Raw genomic sequence first — 22,192 nt, 5'->3', positions numbered from 1 at the left:
AAATTGAAATTGCATTGTGATTTGGGAGGAGTGAAAATGAGTCACAGCTCATCTGGGTGTTTCACTAACTCTCAGGTTTCCTTCCTATCTTCATGTTTAGAGCCATGCAGAAGGGAAGGGCTTTCTTTGTTAGATCCTTACTGTCAAGTTACTCAACTGGAATTCGAGCACTATATACACTCTTCACCATCCTGGGATACTGGTAAAGTCACCCTTATATTGTTACCTCAAATGACAACTCTTAATCCCTTCCAGTGAAATCCAGCCCTCCTCCTGCCCACCCCGCCCCACAAACAATAAATAAAGTCCCAAACTATTTATTTAATTCCCTGAAGTAGTCCTCTTAAAAGCTTACCAACCCCATCCCTTCCAGTGACCATGCCATATGGGCCATGTCCTTCCTCTCCAGCTCTGTCCCCAGCCCCATGGAGGATTCCTGTTTTCATTGTTCTCAGTGCTCAAGGGTTTCTGTTTAAGGGATTGTTTCTCAGCGTTCCTGAAACCTGCCTTCCAGAGAGGCTCTGAGGACTGTGCAGAGGTGAGGACAAGAGCCCTCTCCCCACTCTGTGTTGCTTTGTCACCTTGTTTCCAAAAGCACAACAGCTTAAACTAGAAATCTTACGAAGTCTCTCACCTAATCAGCACATTTAGTTTCTCTCCTCTCATCCTCAACACTTGGAGTCACTCAAACCCCAGCAAAACCTCCACCCTTCCCTCAGGGACAAGCGTCAGTCCCAGCTCTGGTTATCCCGGCCAGAGAGGGTTTTTTTTGTTTGTTTTTTTGTTGTTTTTTTTCTGGTTGAGCTCCACCTACTCCATCTCTCCCAACAAAAGAAGAGCAACAAGACGCACAGACCAACACAAGTGTAAACACAACAGTATAGATTTCCAAACTGAGATGATTTAATATCTGCATTTGGGTTAACGGGGATTTTACAGCTTCCCCCAAGAAAATGGGTAGACCTGTCCTTCCTTTGTAACCAAGGGCCTGTCTTATAATTTTGCTCAAAGAAACAGTATTTGCTGAAGGGAATACTGAACACCTTTAGCTTAAAAGACATTAGACAGGTCAGGGGTTGGGGGGGGTAATAAATTGGGAATTTGGAATTAACAGATACACACTATTAAATATAAAATAGATAAACAACAAAGACCTATTGTAGAGCACGGGGAACTATATTCAATATCTTGTAATAACCTATAACAGAAAAGAATCTGAAAAAAATATATATATATATACATAAAATTGAATCACTTTGGGCTTCCCTGGTGGCGCAGTAGTTGACAATCTGCCTGCCAATGCAGGGGACATGGGTTCGAGCCCTGGTCTGGGAAGATCCCACATGCCGTGAAGCAACTGGGCCTGTGAGCCACAACTACTGAGCCTGCGCGTCTGGAGCCTGTGCTCCGCAACAGGAGAGGCCGCGATAGTGAGAGGCCCGCGCGCCGCGATAGTAAGGGGCCCGCGCACTGCGATGAAGAGTGGCCGCCGCTCTCCGCAACTAGAGAAAGCCCTCGCACAGGAACAAAGACCCAACACAGCCAAAAATAAATTAATTAATTAATTAATTTTTTTAAAAAATTGGATCACTTTGCTGTACACTTGAAACATTGTAAATCAACTATAGTTCAATTTTTTTAAAAAAAGACATTAGACAATATACAATTTTGGTGTGTCCCCACAATGCCCCCTGCTTCTCATCAAGGTTTCGGAAAATTCAGGGTCCTGTATCCGCCAGGGCACCCTATTAAACAACTTGTAAGTGAAATCTAACCAAGTGGAATTGTTGATGTTTTTGAAAACGTGAAGACTTCTTGCCTTAACCCTGACCAGTTAAATTCAGGCTTCTGGCCCAGAAACCGCACGGAGGCTGCCTCCCCAAACCTCTGTGCCTGGTCCAGGCATTGTTCTCTCCGCTGACCCCCATTCTGTCTAGATTCACTGACTTTTCTGGCTCTGGCACTCACCTCTCAATTTTGAAGCCCACTCAGATGTCTCCCCACCTTACTGGATCTGTCTTCCTGCCCAACTTAGAGCCCACACCTTTCTTGCTCAGGGACCACCTCAAATAAAAACAGTGAAGTATGGCCAGTGAAGAGACTTTTCCTCAGCCTCAGCTTCAGAGCCCCACCATCGAGGCTGACCCCTGGCCTGCTCACCAGAGGGTAGGGATTCAGCAGGGCCTACTGCAGCCCTATAAATCCTTTTTTCATATAGACTGTCCAGGATACACACACACACATCCCCCATCACATACAAACTTCCAGACTTTGGGAAGAGTGAGCCTTTCAAAAAGCATATGTGATCATGTTGTTTCTCCCCTTAAACTTTCAGTGGCTTTCTGTTGTTGTGAAGATAAAATCCAAAATTCTTGATACAGCCTACAAAATTTCACAGGGTCTGGCCCTTGCTTACCTCACTGGCCTCTTCCCTACTCTCACTTTCACCCCGACCACACTGGCTTTTTCTTTCCCTCCCGTCATGTTCAAAATATTTAGCCACTTGGCACGTACAACTTCACAGCAGCCCATACGATGAAGGACCACAGTGCCGCAGCTGCCGGATTGTGGGGAGATGGGGTCCTCTAGGTATCACAGTTGTGGGTCACTCGAGAGGACTCAGGACAGCACTTCTCTATAGATAATCCACACAGAAGTGTTTCCTTGTTTTAACAAAAGGAATGGCCGGGTTGATACATGTGGGACTTCCTCCATGGGTCTGTGCATGTACTGAAATTTCTCTGCAGAGGAACTTAGAGTGAACCCAAGGCCTTCTAGTACCTAAAAGGGACCAGAGAACTCATGGAGTGCCCCAGGCTATACTTAAGAAGCATCCCTATTTTCCGACATAGAATCTGGCTGGTAATACCTGTCAAATGAATAAATTCAATAAACTTTATGGACATAGTAGGGAAGCAAATGTAACATGTACTTCTCTGGTACATTCCTTAAGTACTGCTTATTCAATGTCATTAGCACTATATATATATATATCTTTCACAACTTGTAGACATGCTGCAAAAATAGTACATCGGGAAACATGTAAAGTCAGACCTCTAACAGATAACCCACAGGACAACTACTCAAGGACTCAGCTTTAAGCAGCCTTCAGAAGTGAAATTCAGTTCAGTGATACCAATTCCAGCTTTTCTCAAAGTGATATTTCTATATCATACCAGATCTGTGAAATGCTCTATGAAAAAAGAAAGGTTCATGATCAAATAAAGGATCTGAGAATCTCTACAGCAATAAAGAAATGCTGTTAAAGCATTTTCTAACCTTACTTAACTAAAGAATCTTTCTCCCCCTGGAATATGAGTTACTATCTAACTGGACATACTTTTAGAAATTCTGCCTTAAACTAAACTCCGGAACAACTCATGCAGGTGTTTTATTTGGGAGAAGTAACATTTTCACATTAAAATATCATTTGCAGAGCTCAGGGGATGGGGTAGGGAGAGTGCAAACCAAAAACCTAAGACAGAGGAACTATCCTCCTCAATCTAGAAAGATCTTCCTCAAACAGTAGTGCAAATCAGAGGGGGCACGTGGAGCATTAGATAAGGGGTATTCTGTACATACAATTTATTAACCTATTTGCATAAAACCAATCCACAGACATTTCCTAAGCATCCACTAAGCAGCAAAAACTACTGGGCAAAAAAAAATAATTGTGTCCTTAGCGAACATATAGCCTCACAAGGGGAGACAGACACATAAATAGGTTATTTCCACAATAACATGGAAAGTGTTAATGGTAAATTCAGGGGATCACATAGGCACAAAGGAGAGGCTGTCATTAGGCCAGCCTGGGAAATGTGGGAAGGCTTCTGGAGGAAAAGCTTCCCAAAAAAGACTCCGAGGAAGCAGGAACAGTGGGGAATTAGGAATAAAATGCTTCATATTTTCGAGTATCTGCTTAGCACCAAGTATTATGATTTCACTGAATCCTAACAATAACCTTGCTGGGTTGAAGGCTCAGAGAAATTCAGTAATTTGCCCAAAATCACACAGATAATCAGCAATGACAGTGGCATTTGAACGACCATTGCTTCTGATTTCAAAGCTATGCTCTTTCTGCAATGCCAGCCTTCAGAAAGAAAATGTTAACTTGGCAGTTTGCTTATGTCTAAGGCTGTCTGCACTCTAAGTCCAGTTAGTGAGAAAAACATAAATGCCTGAAATAATAAACTATTTACAAGGAGAAATATGAGCCACCATAGGAAGCCATCATACACATAGATTCTAAAATTGGGGAGACTTAAAAGCAACATCTAGATCCTCCAAAGCTTCCCCTGAGGGCAGGGACTGTTTTAGCATCTCTGCATCCCACTGATTAATACAGAACCCAGCTACCCGGCAAATGTTAATGAATGAATGAAAGAAGACATTCATTCATTAACTTCTCTGAAGGCAGCTAGGAATCCTAGGGCTCCTCTCAGTTGTATCCATCTGAACTCTTGGCCTAAAGAACCGCTCTGTCCTGAAGACTCAGAATATCTTAGTGCTTTTAGCTTTCCGGCCAACAGAACGTATTTTCCAAATCAGACAGATTCTTTCCTAATTGACTAGTAGGAACTCCCACAAATATTAAATATTCTATTACATACTAAATGCTAAATACATGATGTTTGCTTAAAACTCTGTTTATAATATATACTCTTCTTCCAAAAAGATGTTTAGGTGATAAAGAGTCCCTATACAAGTCTCGAAGGGTGAACTGAAACTCGATCCTGAGTCTTTTCCACATAAACATTGAAAATGCTCTACCACAGGTGACCCCTGATAAAGGGGAATTCTTGCAGAGACATCTCAGGTTGTGAGGAAGGAGTGATCTTCATCTGCAAGTAGACTGATTCTTAGCTCCTATTTGGTTTTGCCTCTAACCTATTTTGCTAGCTAAGCCCTCATAACCCTTACATTGGCATCACCACTTCTATGTATCAAGTCCCTTCCTATGAATGTTATCTCATTTGATTCTCATAGCATCCAGGATAGGTAGGAAGATGATCACCTTGCCATTTTATACCGGAGGAAACTGAAGAGTTCAGTGATTTTCTAACTTAAAGCCTGTTAGCCACCAGGCATAGGTCTCCATCTATCACCGTCAGCGTCCTTGCTTATGATGCTGACTATTCTAGTGCTGTGCCTGATGGGAGCTTGGATGCTGCATTTACCTGCCAGAGTTCTGAACTCCAGACAACAGATATCTGGGTGTCTTAAATGAAAAGGAATTTATTAGAGAAATAACAGATAGCTCACTGAATCCCAGGAAGGCTGGGGAACCAAGCTCAGAAGCCAGGAAGGAAATTCTGCCGAAGTCAGTCTTTTAAGGATACTGCTCTCGAGGTCATTACCACAGGCCACTTACAACCAGGCCACACTGCTGGAGGTGCTGTGAAAAAAACCTCTCTCTCTCCATGTATCTTACACCCTAATGTGGTGATTCTAAGTTCCCAGCAGGAATATCTGCTTGGCCTGCCCTCACTCTAGCTGTGCCCTTCCACCTTTCTAATGGGGGATAAGGCTGTACCTCCCGCCTGTCTTGGATTGCCCCCCAAAAAAGAAGGCTATTTGGACCCTGAGCAGCTAAATGATAAACGTCCATTAGAGATCATTTGGCTCACTGAATTCTATATGAGGAATCCCTTAGATCTAAGATCCTGAGACTCATAATAGTTTCTTAAACAGTAGAAATGATTTCCAGAGAGAGGCCTTCCTTTGGGAAGGGCCTCGGCCTGTATTTGTGCAGCTGGCAGTGCCTTTCCTAACTGTGCTCATCTAAGCATACCAACAAGAGATTCAGGCAAGGACAGGATATCAACTCTGCCAAGTGTCGGTGGACCGTGAAGACTTCTTTCTAATGGTGATTTTCTGTTTCCAGCACATTGTGTCCCAAAGTAATTAAAAATGTCTTCCTGAGATTAAGGGATTTACAGACCAATGTACCTTGCCTTCAAAAGTCCCTATTGCTCTATTGAAGAGCTACAGACACCTTCTAATAAATGAAGAAATAAATCATCAGTTCTTTTGTAGTGAATCCACATTTTGGTCTTTGACAAAGATGAGGATCAAATCAAATGGAGCATGGTGTCCAGTTCTATTATTCTTACTTTGGTTGGGAAAGAAAAAACAGAGAAAATTAGAGAGAAAATATATAAGGAAAATATATATAGTCCTATCCTGGACAAGACACAGTGCCATGGGTTAGAGGTATAGTGGTGAATATGATAGGCCCCATTCTTACCCTCGTGGAGTTTGCAAATTTGAGGTCTAAATGTGCTACCAAAGGGGAGCCATAGGTGCTGGGGAGCGCACACGGGGGACCTCACCTAGACCAGGGGACCAGAAAGATGTCTCTGAAGAAGTGATATCTTACCTCAGCCTTGAGAGATGTAGAAAGGATAGCCAGACCAGGCGTGCTGGGCAAGGAAGGAAAAGTGAAGCCGGAGATCAGCCTGTCCACTGGCCCAGAAGCCAGGGAAAGCGCACTATGTGTGAGGTGGTTCGGATATAGAGAGTGAGAGGGAATTTAAAGAGAGGTGAGATTAGAGAGGAAGGAGGCACCTCATACACCTTCTAAGGCCTTAAAAGGGAATGAAGATTAAAGGGCAGCAGAAAACTGTGGAAAGGTTTTAAGCAGCGTAAAGGTTCTGGTCACCAATTTCCACCTGCAGATATGTGTATGGGTGGCAGCGGGTGCTCCCCACCCCACAAGCAATTTTTTTTACACCAACCCCACTCCACTACTTCAGAAGCAAGTTGCAGGTCCAGGTTGTCACCTGTGTTTCTGACCATCTGATGGCTCACCTGTAGATTGAAGATTCCAACGACCCCTCCCTTGGGTTCAATTAATTTGCTAGAGCGGCTCATGGAACTCAGAGAAACATTTTACTGACGAGATCGCCAGTTTATTATAAAAGGCTATAGCGCAGGGAAAGCCAGATGGAAGAGATGCGCAGGGCAAGGCGTGGGGAAACATGCAGAGCTTCCACGCCCTCTCCAGGCACAGCACTCCCCGCATGTTCAACCACCCTGAACTCTCCAAGCCCTCTCTTTTTTTCATGGAGGCCCCATTACATAGGCATAATTGACTATATCTCCGTCCACGGGTGATTAACTCATCCTCCAGTTCCTCTCCTCTCCCAGGAGGACTTGGGGGGTAGGACTGAAAGTTCCAACGTGGTTGGTTCTCCTGGCAACCAGCCCCCACCCTTAGGTGGACTCCTAAAGTCACCTCATTAACATAACAAAAGACACCTTTGTTTCTCTGCCCTCACTTTAGAAAATTCCAAGGGTTTTAGAAGCTCTGCGCCAGAAACAGGAACAAAGACCAAATGTAGGGCTTCCCTGGTGGCGCAGTGGTTGGGAATCCGCCTGCCAATGCAGGGGACACGGGTTCGTGCCCCAGTCCGGGAAGATCCCACATGACGCGGAGCGGCTGGGCCCGTGAGCCACAACTACTGAGCCTGCGCACCTGGAGCCTGTGCTCCGCAACAAGAGAGGCCGCGATAATGAGAGGCACGCGCACCACGATGAAGAGTGGCCCCCGCTCTCCGCAACTGGAGAAAGCCCTTGCACGGAAATGAAGACCCAACACAGCCAAAAATAATAAATAATAATTTTAAAAAAAAAGACCAAATGTATATTTCTTATAATAAATCACAGTATCACACAGGGAAATAGCACGATTAGAGTTGATAGAATTTGTGAGGCTGGTGTGGAATGTGGAAAAAAAATAACTGAGAAGTCAGGCAGACCTAGGGTCCAGCCCTAGTGTCACGTTTAATAACTGTGGCCTTGATCAAGTTATTTAAATTGTCTGAGTCTCAGAATTTTACCCTGTAGGATAATAGAAATCAGAACAGATGAAGTACTTCCCACCTAGGAAGTGCACAATAAATCTCTCTTACCCCTTCTCCCTTCTCACACTAAATTCAAAGTCATTTCTCCAGGACTGACCACAAGAGGCCTGCTGAATTAGTCTCTTGGGAGAATCCAGGAAAGATTTCCAGGAAAATTAATAGTGGGTTGTATTTTGAAGACAAAGAGGAATTAGTCATTTGAAGAGAAAACCATCTATTCCCAATTACAAGCAATCCTAGCTGTAGTTAAGCTGAGGGTTTCCACTGCAATGCCCAGGCCACATTCTTCCTACCCCGACTTGCTCTACTTAATATCATCTCCTCATCATAATTTTCTATGTTGAAAAGCTCTAAAGGCAGAAGGGAGAGAATTCTATTTACTTTTCTGCCAATTAAGATGCACTTATGAATGGCCTTCTACGGGCCTAGTGTTGAACATACACGAGCATGAGTACCCACATGCATGCACACGCATCCCTACTTCACAGCTTTAGAAAGTGGTTATGTAATGATTCGTGTGATCCACTCTAAAAGAAGTGCAGAATCAGCTCTACAAAGAGGACGCTCACGGAGGACTATGGCAGAGGGGCCTGCAGTTAGGCAGATGCGAAGGGATTCAAGGACAGGATTTCCTGGGCGAGCTCCTCCTTTCAGAGCTTTCCCTCTCTCTCCTTCCTCTACCATAAACAGGCATAGGTCCTAAAGGTGTTGGTGCCCTACTGTACTGTGGTTCTTCCGCTAATGAAGTCCCTAGCACAGAGTAGGTAAATTATTTATTCTCATGTCGATTTCTTCCAAACAAATCCCAAGAACTTCTTCAGGGCAGGGACTATGGCCCCAGTGCCCAAAACCCCAGGCGGCTCAAGAACGTTTGTTACCATGAATTAAGGAAGGCAGGCATTTCAGTCGGAAGGAACAGTATAGGCAAAGGCACAGAGGCTGGGTGTGAGCTCTTCCAGTGGGTGTTTGGAAGGGCGTTGGGCATGGAAAAACAGGAAAAGCCTTTCCTTCTCATTGTTTTGGGGTGTGAGCAGCTATGCATAGTTCTTAAACAGGTAACCATGGCTTGGAAGTGGCAAGCTGTAGATGGGAGAACAGGGTACAATTAAGACCAAAGTAAACACATAAAAATGAGAACCAGGCACATATTTACTGATGTACAGCCATTTGCACAAGATGGAGTTGAGAAAGGATGACCTTGAAAATCAGACAGGCTTGAATTCAAATCTCAAATCCACTACTTCCCAGCTTTGTGAGCTTGATAAGGTTAATCTCTTAGGACACTAATTTCCTTATCTGTTCATTGGGGATGATAACACCTATCAGCCTTATTGCAAGCATTAAATAAAATAGTATATATAAGCCATTAGCACAGTGCCTAATGAGTACTAACCATTCATTTGTACATTCATGCAACAACAGTTTTTACAGCAGCCATTATATGCAAGGCACTAGGAATATAAGAGCCAAAAAAAAAGAAAGAAAGAAAGAATTGCTGCTTCATGGTGCTTGCATTCTAGTGGGAAAAACAAATAATATATATATTTTTTAAGTAATGGATAATGAAATTAAATAATTTATTAGGAGGTGATAGCGTGATGAAAAACCAATAGAGTAATGCAACGTAAATTTGAGGTGCTAGGAGAGGAGTTGAACATTTAAATAAGGTGGTCAGTGTAGACCTCACTGAGAAGGTGACATTTTAGCAAAGAGTAAAGGAAAGGAAAGTGGGCCATGCAGATCTCTGAGGTAGCTCCAGAGGGAAGAGCTCTGAGTCAGGTGCATGCCTTGTGTATCTGAGGAAGCCGCTCTGGTGGGACTGGAGGGAGAGGAGGGAAGTGGGAGGTGAGGGCAGAGAAGTGATGGGTGGGTCACAGGCAGCACAGCCTCGCAGGCCTCTGCAAGAGCTTTGCTTTCCTCTGAGAGAAGGAAGAGCCAAGGGAAGATTATAAGCAGAGTGACAGGACATGATTTCACGTACATTGTAAGAGGATCAACTCTGGCCGCAGTGTTGACAAGAGACTATCAAGGGACAAAGATGGAAGCAGGAGGCAAGCTAGGAATCCACCTGGATAATCTGCGTTAGAGAATATGAAGGATGGGACAGCTGTGGTAGAAATGGAGGGAGCAAGGGATGGTTCTGGATATGTTTAGAAGGGACAGTTAACAGATTTCCTAAAAGACTGGATGTGGGGTAAAAGAGAAAGGAAGAGGTGAAGGACGACTCCAAGGTTTTCTACCTGAAAATCAGATAAGCAGAGACACCATTAGTTGAGACAGGGATGCACCTACAGGTGAAGCAGGCAACAAAGGCAGACAGACTGAGCCCTGGAGCGTGCCAAGGTCCTCCTCAGGGAGAAGAGGAAGAACCAACAAAGGGAACTAAGAGGAGCAACCAGTAAGGTAGGAGGAAACCAAGTAGGACCCCAGGAGCTAAAAAGAGAAAGTATTTCCAGAGAGGGGCATCAACTGCTTTAACTGTTGATAAGTCCTGTAAGATGGGAACTGAAAATTAACTGCTGAATTTAATAACATGGAACTTACTGATCAAATGAAAAAGCAGCTTCTGTAGGGTAATGGGGTGAGATCTGTATGAAGTGGATTTCTAAAATAATGAAAGGAGAGAAATTAACGACAATGAGTACAGATATCTCCTTTGAGTTTTGCTAAAAAGGGGAATGAAACAGGATGGCCACTAGAGGGTAGAGTTTGGTTTTATCAATATAACAATGTTTATATGTTGGTGGAAATGATCTACTAGAGGGGGAAAACTAGTGTTTTACTTATAAATTTTTATTTATTTATTTATTTATTTAAAGAGGGAGGGAGGGGAAGAGGTGGAAAATACTTCATGTACATGACTGCAATTCTTATTTTTTTAATTCTTTGATTTATTAAATATCTCCTATTGATCCATTTTATTTATTGCTATGTTCCCAGAGCATGAACCGGGCCTGGCACTTCATAGGTGCTCAATAATGACAGCATGACTATCAAGTAGTATGCTAGGTGCTGTAGGGAAGAGAGAGACGAATAAGACATTGATCCCACCTTCACGGGGTTATAACCTAGTGGAGAAATAGGACATGAACATGGTTGTAATGCACGACCAATGTGATAAAAAGGAACAATCACATTATTTTAGTCTTCTCACCCTGCTATTTTGTTATTTTAAATCAATAATAATAAGTTCCTTGATATCAAGTATCACCTTGTCTTCTTTCCCATCATCATGAGCACCACTCCCATGACCACCACAATTCACTTCACCACATACAATGACCATCCTCAATGACTGACACATGAAAAGAGTCAGTGAGCACCCCATCAGCAGCATTCTGCCCGGGTATAAGCTACTTCTCTCTTTCTACCACCCCAAATTCCCAAGGGAGGCTTTGGCCCTTGCTCTTCTTCCTAACCTCTGCCCAGGTTCGGAGGAACGGCACTACTTGAAGCAGAAGAAATCATAGGTCAAATCACTAACCCCCTAGCTAGTGTGTAGATCAGGGGACCCACCTGACTCATGCAGGGTGCTGGAAGGGAAAGGAGAGGCACATGCAGAACAGGGATAGGACCCCTCTGAGACCCATATAAAGATCATGACATGCCAAGCTTTAGGAATAAAGAGTTAAATAGCAGGATCTTCGCCCTCCAGGGAGGTCAGAGCAAGGAAGATGAAGACAAATCCTTAAATAAGACCATATTAAGGGGCATAAGGAACTTGGATAGTATACAGGGGAAATGAAGAGACTCTTGGGCTGGAGAAAGGAATAAAGCCAGACAGATGCTACAACAGCTCCACATGATAAAAACTGTTCACCTGCAGAAAATCCTATCTCACATTACCCCCATGAAAATTCCCATTTGGGAGGAGGTGGAAGGGGAGTATTCATGGTCTGAAATGATGTCTAAAAACTGAATGCTGAGAATTGCTAAAACCAAAATTTCTAACATATAGTAGATGCTTAGAGCATGCTTTTAATTATATATATATTATATATATTATATATTCTGATATATATATACATCAGAAAGGAAAGAATGAGGATTATATTTGAAGCCATAGCCTGATTATCATTTATAAATGACATTTTAATTATTAAGATCAAATCGCAAGTAGAGAAGTGAGATAGAGACTGGTTTGGTGAAAACCGGGCAAGGTGCCTGAGATGATCACCAGGTGAACTAGTTATTCCAATTAAGAGCTTCAAGAGTTCAGAGGAGGGAGAAATTTATTGAATACGGAGGAAGCTGAATGAAAGGGCCTATGAAGGCCCTTAGGTAGGACTCAGATACAGGGAGAGCAGGCCTCCCACCTCCTCCCAACCCTTGTATCTCCACAGTTCTTCAATGACATCCTGTGTTCTCCTTTTGGTCTTGGATTGTTTTCATGAATATTTTCCCCAACAGATTGTGAGTTCCTTGAGGACAGAGGTGTGGCTGGATTATAACTGCCTCCCAGGACCTAACCCAGTGCTAGGCACTCAGAGGTCTTTGTAAGTGGTGAATAAATTAGCAAACGAAAGAACTTGAAGAAGTCTTTCCTAAGCGGAAGGGAAAAGCCTTTAAAGGTTTATTCCAAAATTCTCCCTGAAATGCTCAGATGATTTTTTTTAAGTTGCCTATGCTATCCATGATCCAACATATTACCTCAGTTTTCCAGTTGAAGTGTTTTTGAGAACGAGAAAACCAAGATGCAAAGCTTACAAGAGAATGACTGAAGTGTGGATCGGCGGATGGTATCCCAAGAGTAGCATTTTTTTTTTTTTCCTGGAAGAAGCTCTTTCTATACTGTATATTTGCTGTGCTTTTGGAATGTCAGGACCCACTTGCACATCAGCAAACCAGTAAAAAAAGAAAATACCCCCTTCTTCAGTCCCCAGGCTTACATAAGTATCTGCTCCTGGAGAAATGACCTCCAGGGATTCTTTCCATTGGGAACATCCACTCTCTTGTCCTGAGAGCCTCAAAAGACAAGACAAATCGCTCTGAAAGCCAGAGAAGTTAAATAGTGCCTTCAAAGTGATAAAATTAAATGGAAAATTGGGTATTTAGCTGCTCTTTTCTTATACATTCTCCCAGTCATTTTCATATACTGTGCCATAGGAACTTAGTACTCCAAGACAGAATAAACAGAACATTGCAACTGGCGTTATTCCCTGAGAATCCACAAGATGGCAGTAATAGATTTTGCATAGAACTAACTGTATACAGTGGCGTCTGGCCTGTTTGCTGAGTTTTCGTACTGTTGATTGTATTTGGATTAAAGCTCGTTGTCATCCTAATGCTAGGCTTTTAAAATATAATTCAGAGAATAAACAGTAAATTAAGATCTGAAAGAAAAATTTTTGGCTTCGTTGCTTTTTCTTTTTTTATATTATGAGAGTCCCATTTTTTTTTTTAAAGTAACAGAGCTAAGAATCAGCCAGGAGCCCTAAGAGCTAAGACTGCCTGAGAAAAGCTCAAAATGAAAAATGTTGCTCCTTCCTGAACACAGACTGATCGATGATTCTCTTGCTTGAAGGAAAGAAAAAGAGGGGTCAGTGAAGGGCCGATAGTTAATCTTCCATATAATTTAATTGCTTGTTATTTCTCTCTGTTCAAAATCTACCCTGGAGGGAATAGTGCCTGATGGACCATGCTGAAAATGATGCTGTGATCCAAACTACAAAAACATTTATTGCCTATATCTCTTGTGTTTTGTGTGCAACAGAAACTGCACTAAACTATGACCATTTTTTTCCATGTATTTTTATTATTCTACTCACAGATTTGTGATAGAATTCAGGAGAGTGGAAACTACATTTTTCTTTCATTTCTTTAATCTGCCTCCACGTTCAGCATATATGGATATGAGGTAGTTGTCCCAGAATTGCAAACCTCACAGGAAAGCACACTTTCTGTACCAAGCATAAATGGCATGGTGTAGCATAAACGGCGTCTCCTTTGTGTAGTAGACAGTATCACTAAGTTCAAAAAGATGGCAGTGAGTTCACATCAAACATGAAGCATTTTAAAACGGGCATCAGATATCTCTGGTTTAAAGTCCTTTGAGCATTCTTCCATGCTGCCCAGATTTCTCTTTTTCCCCCTTCCTGACCTCTCTTCTCTTATCTCTTATTACCTTCTGATTCATGGTCATTTCTCATTAAAAATACAGCTATTATTTTTGCTTGCTTGTAAGAGACTCTCCTTTCACTTCAGGTAGCTCTTCATTGTATTTTCTAAACTTTTTTCCCTGAGAAAAAAATCTGCTAACAAGCTATTAAGGTAATATATTTTTCATTCCCTTACCAACATTTACTTAAATCTTCTGTTAGGAAATAGGATATCCCACTCTATCACTCTATCTATGGGTAGATATCATTTATCTACCCATCCCTGTCTACAACAAACTTGACAGAGGTTTTCAGGGCCTGCATTCCCTTGCTATGCAGGGTGTAGTGATGACTAAGCCATGTGTCATGTCCTCAAGATGCATGTAGTCTAGAAGAAGTGAGTAGGTCCACACAGAGTTATGCCATAAGAAAAGTACAGAGAGACAATGGAGTTCAAGAGAAGAGGCTAAACCTGACCCAGCGATCTGGGGAGGAATCATGCTCTCCTCAGAAACGAGAAGACCTACCAGATCCTCCCCACAAGTCAAAGATAAACCATCTTTTCATTAGGCCACAAAGGAAGAGCATGAAATCTGATTCAGAAGTGAAAAGCTAGGGATGCTCAAGAATTCTGAACAATCCGAGTCAACAAGACAGGAGATAATAGGAGACTCGTCAGGTCTCTGACCCGGGCTAAGAATTTGAACACTGGACTATGGTGGGAAAAGCAAACAGTTCCCAGGGGTAGCCACACGATGCAACCTGACCAATTCTTGACCTGACCACCCACTCCCTCAAAGCTCTGTGAAGTGAAAGGATGGAAATTCATGATGTCTGAAGTCCCTTCCAGCTCCAACATTCTAGGAACATATGTGTTTGAGAGAACTTTGGATGATAAAAAGAGGCACTGAAGGTTCCAAACAATTTACGACTAATAACTAAAGATTTCCCTTTAAATAATAAAATATATGTTTTTTAAAACTAAAATAAAAATTGAAGGCATGGATCAGGAAACTTGCACAAGCTTCTTAGATAGCCTCATCCACCAGAGGGCAGACAGCAGAAGCAAGAAGAACTACAGTCCTGAAGCCTGTGGAACAAAAACCACATTCACAGCAAGATAGACAAGATGAAAAGGCAGAGGGCTATGTACCAGATGAAGGAACAAGATAAAACCCCAGAAAAACAACTAAATGAAGTGGAGATAGGCAACCTTCCAGAAAAAGAATTCAGAATAATGATAGTGAAGTTCATCCAGGACCTCGGAAAAAGAATGGAGGAAAAGATCGAGAAGATGCAAGAAATGTTTAACAAAGACCTAGAAGAATTAAAGAACAAACAAACAGAGATGAACAATACAATAACTGAATTGAAAAATACACTAGAAGGAATCAATAGCAGAATAACTGAGGCAGAAGAACGGATAAGTGACCTGGAAGACAGAATGGTGGAATGCACTGCTGCAGAACAGAATAAAGAAAAAGAATGAAAAGAAATGAAGACAGCCTAAGAGACCTCTGGGACAACATTAAACACAACAACATTCGCATTATAGGGGTCCCAGAAGGAGAAGAGAGAGAGAAAGGACCAGAGAAAATATTTGAAGAGATTATAGTCGAAAACTTCCCTAACATGGGAAAGGAAATAGCCACCCAAGACCAGGAAGCACAGAGAGTCCCATACAGGATAAACCCAAGGAGAAACACACTGAGACACACAGTAATCAAATTGGCAAAATTTAAAGACAAAGAAAAATTATTGAAAGCAGCAAGGGAAAAATGACAAATAACATAAAAGGGAACTCCCATAAGGTTAACAGCTGATTTCTCAGCAGAAACTCTACAAGCCAGAAGGGAGTGGCATGATATACTTAAAGTGATGAAAGTGAAGAACATACAACCAAGATTACCCTACTGGGCAAGGATCTCATTCAGATTCAATGGAGAAATCAAAAGCTTTACAGACAAGCAAAAGCTAAGAGAATTCAGCACCAGCAAACCAGCTCTATAACAAATGTTAAAGGAACTTCTCTAAGTGGGAAACACAAGAGAAGAAAAGGACCTACAAAAACAAATGCAAAACGATTAAGAAAACGATAATAAGAACATACATATCAGTAATTACCTTAAACGTGAATGGATTAAATGCTCCAACCAAAAGACACAGGCTTCCTGAATGGATACAAAATACAAGACTCATATATATGCTGTCTACAAGAGACCCACTTCAGACCAAGGGAGACATACAGACTGAAAGTGAGGGAATGGAAAAAGATATTCCATGCAAATGGAAATCAAAAGAAAGCTGGAGTAGCAATACTCATATCAGATAAAATAGACTTTAAAATAAAGAATGTTACAAGAGAGAAGGAAGGACACTACATAATGATCAAGGGATCAATCCAAGAATATATAACAATTATAAATATATATGCACCCAACACAGGAGCACCTCAATACATAAGGCAACTGCTAACAGCTATAAAAGAGGAAATCGACAGTAACACAATAATAGTGGGGGACTTTAACACCTCACGTACACCAATGGACAGATCATCCAAACAGAAAATTAATAAGGAAACACAAGCTATAAATGGCACAATAGACCAGATAGATTTAATTGATATTTATAGGATATTCCATCCAAAAACGCAGATTACACTTTCTTCTCAAGTGTGCACGGAACATTCTCCAGGATAGATCACATCTTGGGCCACAAATCAAGCCTCAGTAAATTTAAGAAAATTGAAATCATATCAAGCATCTTTCCTGACCACAATGCTATGAGATTAGAAATGAATTACAGGAAAAAGCAAGTAAAAAACACAAACACATGGAGGCTAAACAATACACTACTAAATAACCAAGAGACCACTGAAGAAATCAAAGAGGAAATCAAAAAATACCTAGAGACAAATGACAATGAAAACACGGCTATCCAAAACCTATGGGATGCAGCAAAAGCAGTTCTAAGAGGGAACTTTATAGCTATACAAGCCTACCTCAAGAAACAAGAAAAATCTCAAATAAAAAATCTAACGTTACACCTAAAGGAACTAGAGAAAGAAGAACAAACAAAACCCACAGTTAGTAGAAGGAGAGAAATAATAAAGATCAGAGCAGAAATAAATGAAATATAAACAGAAAACAATAGCAAAGATAATAAAACTAAAAACTGGTTCTTTGAGAAGATAAACAAAATTGATAAACCATTAGCCAGACTCATCAAGAAAAAGAGGGAGAGGACTCAAATCAACAAAATTAGAAATGAAAAAGGAGAAGTTACAACGGACACCACAGAAATACAAAGCATCCTAAGAGACTACTACAAGCAACTCTATGCCAATAAAATGGACAACCTGGAAGAAATGGACAAATTCTTACAAAGGTATAACCTTCCAAGACTGAACCAGGAAGAAACAGAATATATGAACAGACCAATCACATGCACTGAAATTGAAACTGTGATTAAAAGTCTTCCAACAGACAAAAAAAGAAAAAGAAAAAAAAAAAAAAAGTCTTCCAACAAACGAAAGTCCAGGACCAGGTGGCTTCACAGGTGAATTCTATCAAACATTTAGAGAAGAGCTACCACCCATCCTTCTCAAACTCTTCCAAACAATTGCAGAGGAAGGAACACTCCCAAACTCACTGTATGAGGCCACCATCACCCTGATACCAAACCCAGACAAAGAGGTCACAAAAAAAGAAAATTACAGACCAATATCACTGATGAATATAGATGCAAAAATCCTCAACAAAATACTAGCAAACAGAATCCAACAACACATTAAAAGGATCATACACCATGATCAAGTGGGATTTATCCCAGGGATGCAAGGATTCTTCAATATACACAAATCAATCAATGTGATACACCATATTAACAAATTGAAGAAGAAAAACCATACGATCATCTCAAGAGATGCAGAAAAAGCTTCTGACAAAATTCAACACCCATTTATGATAAAAAACTCTCCAGAAAGTGGGCATAGAGGGAACCTACCTCCACATAATAAAGGCCATATATGACAAACCCACAGCAAACATCATTCTCAATGGTGAAAAACTGAAAGCATTTCCTCTAAGATCAGGAACAAGACAAGGATGTCCACTCTCACCACTATTATTCAACATAGTTTTGGAAGTCCTAGCCACGGCAATCAGAGAAGAAAAAGAAATAAAAGGAATACAAATTGGAAAACAAGAAGTAAAATTGTCACTATTTGCAGATGGCATGATACTATACATAGAGAATCCTAAAGATGCCAGCAGAAAACTACTAGAGCTAATCAATGAATTTGGTAAAGTTGCAGGATACAAAATTAATGCACAGAAATCTCTTGCATTCCTATACACTAATGATGAAAAATCTGAAAGAGAAATTAAGGAAACACTCTCATTTACCACTGCAACACAAAGAATAAAAATACCTAGGGAGACAAAAGACCTGTATGCAGAAAACTATAAGACACTGATGAACGAAATTAAAGATGATACCAACAGATGGAGAGATATACCATGTTCTTGGATTCGAAGAATCAATACTGTGAAAATGACTATACTACCCAAAGCAATCTACAGATTCAATGCAATCCCTATCAAATTACCAATGGCATTTTTTACAGAACTAGAACAAAAAAATCTTAAAATTTTTATGGAGACACAAAAGACCCCGAATAGCCAAAGCAGTATTGAGGGAAAAAAACGGAGCTGGAGGAATCAGACTCCCTGACTTCAGACTATACTACAAAGCTACAGTAATCAAGACAATATGGTACTGGAACAAAAACAGAAATATAGATCAATGGAACAAGGTAGAAAGCCCAGAGATAAACCCACACACCTATGGTCAACTAATCTATGACAAAGGAGGCAATGATATACAATGAGAAAAGACAGTCTCTTCAATAAGTGGTGCTGGGAAAACTGGACAGCTACATGTAAAAGAATGAAATTAGAACACTCCCTAACACCATACACAAAAATAAACTCAAAATGGATTCAAAACCTAAATGTAAGACCAGACACTATAAAACTCTTAGAGGAAAACATAGGAAGAACACTCTTTGACATAAATCACAGCAAGATCTTTTTTGATCCACATCCTAGAGTAATGGAAATAAAAACAAAAATAAATAAATGGGACCTAATGAAACTTCAAAGCTTTTGCACAGCAAAGGAAACCATAAACAAGACGAAAAGACAACCCACAGAATGGGAGAAAATATTTGCTAATGAATCAACGGACAAAGGATTAATCTCCAAAATATATAAACAGCTCCTGCAGCTCAATATTAAACAAACAACCCAATCCAAAAATGGGCAGAAGACTTAAATAGACATTTCTCCAAAGAAGACATACAGATGGCCAAGAAGCACATGAAAAGCTGTTCAACATCACTAATTATTAGAGAAATGCAAATCAAAACTACAGTGAGGTATCACCTCACACCTGTTAGAATGGGCATCATCAGAAAATCTACAAACAACAAATGCTGGAGAGGGTGTGGAGAAAAGGGAACCCTCTTGCACTGTTGGTGGGAATGTAAATTGATACAGCCACTATGGAGAACAGTATGGAGGTTCCTTAAAAAACTAACAATAGAATTACCATATGATCCAGCAATCCCACTACTGAGCATATACCCAGAGAAAACCATAATTCAAAAAGACACATGCACCCCAATGTTCATTGCAGCACTATGTACAATAGCCAGGTCATGGAAGCAACCTAAATGCCCATCGACAGATGAATGGATAAAGAAGATGTGGCACATATATACAATGGAATATTACTCAGCCATAAAAAGGAATGAAATTAGGTCATTTGTAGAGACATGGATGGATCTAGAGACTGTCATACAGAGTGAAGTAAGTCAGAAAGAGAAAAACAAATATCGTATATTAATGCATATATGTGGAACCTAGAATAATGGTACAGATGAACCAGTTTGCAGAGTAGAAATTGAGACACAGATGTAGAGAACAAACGTATGGACACCAAGGGGGGAAGCGGCAGGGGGGTGAGGGTGGTGGAGTGATGAATTGGGCGATTGGAATTGACATGTATACACTGATGTGTATAAAATAGATAACTAATAAGAACCTACTGTACAAAAAATAAATAAAATAAAATCCAAAAATTCAAAAAAAAAATCAAAACATAGCAGGTTAAAAAAAAAAAGAAATTGAATGCATGCATTCATGCTTTTTCAGTCTGTTGGTTACAATTTAATCACCAGAATAAAGTTAAAATTCCTCAATACAGCTTTTTTTAGCTTGTCCGGCCTCATCTCTAAAGCTCCCTTCTTCCCATTATCTACCTACATTTAATCCTTCAAACACTCTCCCCTCCCCAGCCCCTTCTCCTGAATAAGTCTCTTCTATTCATCCTTTAGATCTCAGGCCACTTGTTACACTCTCTAAACACCATTTCACGAATCCCACCCCACCCTCTCAACACACACAGAGATGCCCCCAGGTTAGATACCCCTCTTAATAGACTCATATACCCAGTACTTCCCCTATCACAACATTTACCACACTAATTTGTACCGACATAGTTAATACTCCATTTTCTCACTAGATTGTAAGCCAGGACAACGTTTGTCTTGTTTGCCTGACACATAATAGATATCCTACAAATATTTAATGAATGAATAAATAAAGTTAATTATTTTAAGTCAGTAGATTCTGAGTGAAGACCTAGTAAAATAATACATGATATTGTATACCTATATTGTGCTGGGCAAGATGTTAGAAACTGTCCCTATAGGTTGACTCTTTATGGATTACTGACAGGAATGTATGTAACCTAAAAGTATTTGAAGAACGTTTTAAGACTGCCTGGCATCTTAAAAATAAAAATGTAAAAATGAGTTATGTCTTCCATATAACAGCCACTAGATGGCAATGAAAGCCAACTTGGAACACCTTTAAATGGGGAAAAAAATAATAGTAAAAATGTTTTCCTTGTTAAAATCTGGATAGATGATCTTATGTTTGGGATAGTTAAAGGACCTGTGGGCTACAGTTTCTGTGATTATGGGTTTAGCAGTTATAATTACCTTTCTGGTGTGGTATTAAAACCTAGATTATCTGTGATAATAACATCACCTTACATTTTGTGCATTATCTCATTTGAACCTCCCATGACATTAGCAGGGAATATATTCTTTTCCCATTTTCCAATGGAAAAAAAAACAACAACTGAGGTTCAAGAGGTATTAATCTAATAAGTAGCCATAAGAAACCAAACAAACAAAAACAAACAAACAAAAAAACAAAACAAAACAAACAAACAAACAAAGAAACCAAACTACTGCCACAAACCCTATAAATACCTGTTGGCTGCTTAGGTTTACCACACATACAAAATCCCTTACTAAGGCAGACAGTCTGGGAGAATACAGTTCCCAAAATTAATTGCACCAATTTAGAATGGAGACATATGGCAGCATCTCCTTAGCAAAAGATCTTGTGGTTTTAGGTGACCCCAAGGTAGCCATCTGATGATGATGTCAAAATATTTACCTGGAACCTATTTACAGAAATACGGTCCTGGTGCCTAGAAAGGGGACAAGCTTCTGGCCTTCACATTGGTTAGACCCTTCCTAGGGTTATATGTTCCATTCTAGTTGCTGCATTTTTATAAAGGAATCAAGAAGCAACAGACTAGGATTAGTGTACAAGATATATTAGAGGGTGAAAGAGAAATTGGGATGTCCTGAAGAGGATGAGATCAAGGGAGATGGGATTAGCTATAGTGATGCTTAAGCTTGTTGGTTCTGCAGTCAGCAAGTGTGGGTATGACTTGGTATCCACACTAAAAAATAGAAAATAAATAATTCCAGGGACCTGGGTTGGTTTATTATGCATGTCAAATATGGAAGCCAACACGGGTTTGTAAAAGGGTCACTCCAGGATTCACATGCTAGAGAAGAAGCTCCTTGACTGCCTTAGTCTGAGCACATGGGGGAAGTCCTTTCTGGAGGCCCCTGAGTGGTGGGCATGACCTTGCTCAGTAACAAGATGAGGGGGATGGTAAACCTTCAGAGGCTTCCTCCAATCTCTTCCTCCACCTCTTGCATGAGCAGACATGAACTGGGCCCAGGGAGCCCTAAGGGTCAGCCAGAGAGCAGGCAATGAGGGAGTTTTTCTTCACCTGGGGGTGGCTTAGTGTCCCCTGCAGGCGACAGGCATTCTGCTGGCCCTTCACCCCTGTTGC

The 22,192-nt window shown here is 40.8% G+C and overlaps 1 protein-coding gene across 11 annotated transcripts in view; it reads left to right on the top strand.

Annotated features, from left to right (window-relative positions):
- The window catches only part of DLG2 (discs large MAGUK scaffold protein 2), a 1,232,045-nt gene that overhangs the window by 841,656 nt on the left and 368,197 nt on the right, over positions 1–22,192 (top strand). Inside the window, exon 12 of one of the 11 annotated variants that reach the window (XM_057552557.1) lies at positions 7,286–7,518. The exons of the other annotated variants lie outside the window; for them this stretch is intronic. Within the exon in view, the coding sequence (XP_057408540.1) occupies positions 7,286–7,453 (168 nt within the window). The 3' untranslated portion in view covers positions 7,454–7,518. Of the gene's footprint in view, positions 1–7,285; positions 7,519–22,192 lie in introns of those variants that run through there. 11 annotated transcript variants of the gene reach the window in all.

The sequence above is a fragment of the Balaenoptera acutorostrata genome, chromosome 9 (assembly GCF_949987535.1).
Source record: "Balaenoptera acutorostrata chromosome 9, mBalAcu1.1, whole genome shotgun sequence".
Classification (NCBI taxonomy): Eukaryota; Metazoa; Chordata; class Mammalia; order Artiodactyla; family Balaenopteridae; genus Balaenoptera; species Balaenoptera acutorostrata.
The sequence above is the reverse complement of the archived record's forward strand: the minus strand, read 5'-3'. Positions and strand labels throughout refer to the sequence as shown.